At 40.5% G+C, this 6394-nt stretch overlaps 1 protein-coding gene across 1 annotated transcript in view; it reads right to left on the bottom strand.

Annotated features, from left to right (window-relative positions):
• SNX18 (sorting nexin 18) overlaps positions 1-6394 on the bottom strand; it is a 25735-nt gene that overhangs the window by 12326 nt on the left and 7015 nt on the right. Inside the window, exon 2 of the mRNA XM_010725415.2 lies at positions 5426-6389. Coding sequence (XP_010723717.1) covers positions 5426-6389 — 964 coding nt within the window. The remainder of the gene's footprint in view (positions 1-5425; positions 6390-6394) is intronic.

Raw genomic sequence — 6394 nt, 5'->3', positions numbered from 1 at the left:
AACAGACAATAGTTTAAAAAGACAAATGCAACTTTTTGGCAGATAGGACACAGAAGTCTGATTTCTGTTTAAGCCTCTTCACATAAGGGCATTGCTCAATTTCAGTCTTGCCCATTGTTGGTCTCTGTGTGACTTACACACACAAAGGAAACTGTAACTTTACAGTGGTACTAAATGTGAGGATTCTTTCAGTATTTAGACACCTAAACATTTATTTCCTTTAGGCCACTTTCAAGTAGTGGGAGGTTGAAACTGGGTGATTCAGGCAGCAAGTATAAAAATGCCACATCTCTCTTGTAATAACAATGGGGAAGCTGAGAGAGATGGCAACAGACATCCTAAGACAATCCATTTTTGTTCATCAAAGTCCTTAAGCACATGAAACATTGGTATCCATCTCTCTTTACTGCTATAGGGGTCATCTGGCTAGGATTACATGCCCCGCTTTCAGGCACTTAAGTTAACTGAGCTGAACTGCATGCAAGGTATATGTGTTTGTGTACTAGAGACAGAAGAAGGTGGATAAAAGGAAAAATAAGAGACAGAGGAAAGAACAAGTCTCTACAACAAATTTAATGGGCTAGAAAGCGAGCAAGAGAGATGGGCACTGCTTTTACATTGTTATTAAAAATTAGGCATGAATTTTGACCAGCCTTATTCACTCAGTGACGCACCAAGCCCTCTTCCCTCTCCCTCCTCCTCCTCCCACAAGAACTGTAGAAAACATCATAGAGAACTCCAAGTTTCAGTGCTGTTTGGGGTTTTTCCATGCTTGAAATTTCAGTGCATTAACAGCTGGAATGCTTTTTTAACCCAAATTTTTAAAGTTATTCTAAAACAACACCCAGCACATTTTTAGAGCCAGTGTGTAGAATCAAATTTGCTTCAAGCAAATATGGACATTCGCTTTATTTTACTTTTCACAAACAGTGATCAAGAAGTAATTGCGTCATTCAGATTTTCTTAAAATAATTATTTTAGATCCTGGTGTGCCACCTACATCTTAGAGAGTATGTAAACCACTATTTCAAGTGCGTTTTGCAAAAATTGTAATCAGAAATTTATTTAGTGTTAACAAAATAAGATAAAGAAGGGTTCTGGAAAGCAGAGATGAAACAAAGTTAGCCAGTGTTTCTTCAACAGTCAGAAATTTGAAAAAAAAAGAAAAAAAAAGTCCAATAAAGTCCAATTACAGTAATTCCTCGAAGAGGATTGGAAACAAACAAACAAGCCTCAATAACTTCTCTATTCTCACTAAGCAAGTATCACAATGAGACAGCCAGACAAGAATGCACTACACCAACAGTATACACACATACACCATTTCACTTACATATGCATACATTTCCTGAACCTAAACTTGCACCAGCCTGCAGTGAGCATTTATGCTGAAGATTATGGAATTCAGGCGATCTCATCAGTTTATTGAAGCTATAGTAATTACTGTTTAGGAATTATTTTGCCAAAATTGCCTAGGGAATTTCCACAAGTAGACCTTAAAAACACAGAAATAAAGATGGGCAGGATGTTTTTCTTCTCAAGACTAAAGCAACTGAATATATTATTTCTTGAAAGACACGCTAGTTCTGCAAAATGACAATGGCGAGCAAAGGTGCAGATCAGTTTTCAGGCCTACTGAACTTAATATTCCTCTTAACAAACGTTTTGCTAGAGGCAAAAGAAAACTAAGTACAAGTATATTCATCTAACTATTTGCATCTTCCATTCCAAAAAAACACAGGTATGCACAGAAATATTTCACATAAGCATGCTAGACAAACTTCTCTGTGAGGGGTTGAGGACAAGATTTTTTAGAAGTGTTTGGGTGCTTAGATGCTCAGAGACCGCACTCTATCATCACCTCCTCCTACAAAGATCACTTTTCCCATAAGAGCTTAGTTTTCAAAATAAAATGTATCTCAACAACTTGTTTGTAAGGAATTCGTGTCCTGGGACTGAAATGCTCTGCTTCCAGTCTCAGTGGGAAGTTCTTCCTGAGCACTTCCAGATGGAACTGCGGGATTTCCATCCCATTACGTTCCTCACTGTAGGGCTCAATCCAATGAACGTTCAGACCTGAATTGGAGCACACACAAAATGGGTTACGGTTTCTCATAAAGCATTGCCAAGCTGGTCCTCAGCTGGAGGATGGGAGAATGAAGTTCAAATCCCTCCTCCGTTTCTTTTGGAGCAGGAAATTTAACTCCTCCTTCCCTCACAGAAAATCCCTTAATACTGGGTACTCAACAGCAAGAAGCCGCAGAAAACGGAGCTTTTAAAAATATCTTACTGAAGCTATTGCCATTTAACTAAACACTTAAAATAGTAATAACAAAAACTTGAAAATATTCCATTGGATTTCATATCTACACTGAAGTGAGCAAAATGGCAATCCCTTTTTGCAGATTTCAGATCAATGCATGATGTCTCACAGAGAATGTAGAAAGATCTGGATCCTTGAGCAGTTATAAGCACAAGGGATAATATATTTACCTGCTGATACACAGACAAAGCAACAGTGGGTTTATGTGGCTTTGGTTCTTAATTCTAGAAGAATACATAAAAGACCAAATGGAGGAAGATTCTTGCCTTCAGTTCAGGTTGTTTGGCCTTCTTCTTGCAGAAGAAAATTTGTAGAAATTATTAAACAACCGAGACATGCAGACTTCTCAGTTCGCAGCACAAAACATTTCCAAATCACATCAAGCAGCTGCTCATCTGCAGTAAATCAAATCCTTAACAAAACAAAGCATTTTAATATATGATTTTGGCACAGCTGCCTTTCTTTTTAGTCCTTCTTAGGTCCAAATGAATACAGAAATGGAATCTACAAATGGCTTCATATATATGAACAATATATTTGCACTATGTAGGAAAAATTGGAGGAGCATTCATAAATTCTTTCTACAGCCAAGCCCATGTTGCCAATGTATCAATCAAAACGCTGCTATGTGTACCACCTCAGAGGTCACTGTTGGGTCATTTCACTGCACAAATATTGTACAATAGAAAATAAAATACTGAAAGGACACAACTCTGTTTTCAGCTCATCTATTTTCACCAACAGATTTTTGTTTGGTCCATAAAGACAATAATATTTCTCAAATACTGGCAACTATCCCAGGTCATAAATTTAAAAGATAGGTCTTATGTTGCAAAAGACCAAATGGTTTGTGTTTTCATCAGAGTTTACAATTTGGAATTGAGAAGCTATACCTTGTTACAAGTAACTCTTACGAATAATAAAACAGCAATAAATTGGATAAAAAATGTATTTTTACTCAATTTTTCTTCAGTTTATCTCTTGTATAGGGAACAACAACAACATATACATAACCCAGCTTTAACCCTATTCCTGTGACAATTATGAACACTCAGGAGACCAACCTTTCAAATCCAAGCCATTTCCTAATCACAAATATGTACTAGGGATAACATTCTGTTGAAGGCGGCGTTGGCCCAGGGGTGCTGGAACATTAACACGCACACACAGACTGGCTGTATGTTCCTCCAACCAGCTCCAGGATAGTCTTCTGGCACAAAATCAACTCAACATATGTCACGCTCATGCACTTCTCTGGTGGAAGCTTGTTTAGATGATTCTTCCCCAGTTTTAGAAGGTAAATATAACCACTGTTTAAATTCAAACAGAACTGAAAAAGAAACAGCGATGTGCAATCTGTAGGAAACGTGGGTTGAGTCAAGCACTTATCATATTATTCCCCATTCTCTTCTCAAGGTAAAGCCTCCAAAAAAACCTACAGTGTGAACCCCTACATTATTTAACAACTTTAAGATATAATTTTAAATAGTATATAGCATCTACTGTTTTATTTGACCCAATAAAATAATCTTTCCCTTTGAATCCTTCCAGAAACTTACAGACAATTGCACCATTATTTGAAATCTCACTTTAAAGTAGTCTACTTCCAAACATGAAACATTGCCAAGATCCCCTTTCTCTCCAAATTTAAATATTTTAAGAGCTGTTATCAGAATACAATGCCACACCAGCTAGCACAACAAATCATGAAAGGTCAGATTGCGCTCTTCCTTTTTCTCCTCAAAATAATGTCAGGATCATTGAAGTTTCCACTCAACACTTTCAAATTTCAACAGGAGAACAAAAATCTAAACTTAATGCATGTACTTGTAAGTGAAACATTTTCTTAAACAACAAACTGTATACATTTTATCAACTCTTCCTCCTCAGATTTCCCCAGCAACAATGCGTGCCTCCAGAAAGCCTGCCTTTGTGATCTATTGAAAAAACTCCTCTGATCATTTTATCATAAAACTTAAGATTTCTAGCACTTGAAAAAGTCTCATAAGGGCCAGAGGCACTGATTCACCATGGGCCACAGACAAAGCTCTGCCTCTCAGTATACAGACCAACACTTACAAAACTACAAAATTAATTCCTGCAACGAAGCTCTTACATTTTGTCATATAAATATTAAGCACGCCAATTTCTTTATTTGACAGGTGATGTTTTTCTAAGTCTCTGTACCTCTGGAAAGCCACAGGTCAAGAATATAACAGCAAAAACAATGAACAGTGGGCTATTCTTCTCACAATGATGACAAACATATGAATAACATTAAGTTCACAGCAGGGATATCACCTACACATATACAGTGCTCCAAACTTCAATTTTCTGAACAAGTGACCCTAGTTATCCAGCAGACAATTCTTTCATGCTTGGTGTTTCTTTCCCCCCTATGGGTCACAAAGTGTTAAAAAACAACAATGTGAACTTCAGAAGCAAGTTTTAGACAGAAAGTTGCTGACAGGATAACAGGTGAGCAACGTTTTTTCCATGATAACTAGGACTGAGTATGAAAAACTCTAACTATGAACATTGATCATTACCCCCACCAAAGGCATGAAAAGAGTTTTAATGCAAGGCTAAACTGACAAATACCAACAGCTTTCAACATCTCATCTAAACATCTGATGCTGCAAAAAGCAAGTAACACTATGCATACCTCAAACTAGGTGGTCAACTGGAGTATGAGCATCTTCAGATTGCTTCTGATTTATTATCTGCAACATTGGAGATCTAAAATACCTAAATTACATCAAACGGAAAGAGATGTTTTCTAATACTGGGGGTTATAAACAAGCTCACTGATCCTTAATGTATCAGCCATAAAGGTCGATGTGGCTTCTTTCAGTGACCCGCTGCCAAACTGAGTAACCTCCGACCAAATTCCCAACAAAGTCTGCACCTCTGGCACAGAATGAAAGCTGTCACAGATGTGTTTTGGGTATTTTTTAGCAACAGCTTACCTGAGTAAACACAGAAACATTTAACCCAAGGCCAGCAAGCCAGATGCAGCATGTTTAGCTGCTTGTTCCTATATCTGTCTGCACATCACCAATTTATGTAACTACCATTTTATAAAATATATAGGGATGTTACCTTTCTGGACATGGATGATGTCTGGAAAGTTGGCCAAATGCCCCTGATATAGCGCTAACAAATCCATCACAGGATCTAGGTCCTGTCGGGGCTGATCAGCAAACAGGTCCCCGATGGTGTCGTAGGCTTCTGCAGTGAAGGCTATCGCTTGATTGAGGCCAGCAGAGAAGGTCTGCTGGTCCAGCTCAAATGCCTGGCTGAGGCACTTGAAGGAGTGCCCCACCTTCTGGTATTCCTTCTTGAAACCAGTGACTTGTTTGCGGGCAAACTCATTGGCGGTGTGATTGAGCTGCAGGGCGCTCTCATCCATCTTCTTTGTGAAGGCTTTGAAGCCATCCACCTGGCTTTCCACTTCCTGCAAGTCCAGGACAGCCCCAGGGCCAGTGGGGACACTGATGGTCAGGAAGAAGTTGGCACCCACCATCTCATCTTTCTCGGCCTTGCGCTTGCCCTGCTTCCAGGCCTTCTCATCCGTGCTGGGGCAAGTGAGGAAGTGCTGGAAGGCATCACACTGTGCCAGCACAGGGTGGCTGCACATGTGGTCCATCCACCAGGCCAGGCCTTTGCGACGTTTGGATATGAAGTCTTCCTCGAAGCGGCCGGTGGCCTGCTTCTCAGGCAGGTGGGGCACAGAGATGACAGGGAACTTCTCAGCCAGGCGCCCGTAGAGCCAGTCAAAGTGCTTGTAGCGGCGGTGCACCTGCTGCCCGGTGTGGCTGGGCACCAGCTTGTAGGCAATGTAGCTCTTCATGCCCTTGAACTTGGTCTGCTTGGTGGGGTCCTCAATGGAACACTGGAAGGGGTAGGGGTTCTCCTGCCACTCGGGGCCGCGTGGGCCCAGCACCACGCACAGCTTGTCGCCGTCCTTCACGAAGCCCGACGCCTCTCCGAGCACGAAGGCCTCACCACCCGACTTGACGAAGGTGGAGAAGCGGTTGAGATTGCGGCTCACCGTGGCCGAGCTCTTGG

The sequence above is a fragment of the Meleagris gallopavo genome, chromosome Z (assembly GCF_000146605.3).
Source record: "Meleagris gallopavo isolate NT-WF06-2002-E0010 breed Aviagen turkey brand Nicholas breeding stock chromosome Z, Turkey_5.1, whole genome shotgun sequence".
NCBI classification, from domain to species: Eukaryota; Metazoa; Chordata; class Aves; order Galliformes; family Phasianidae; genus Meleagris; species Meleagris gallopavo.
Note: the sequence above shows the minus strand (reverse complement) of the source record. Positions and strands in the feature narration are given on the sequence as shown.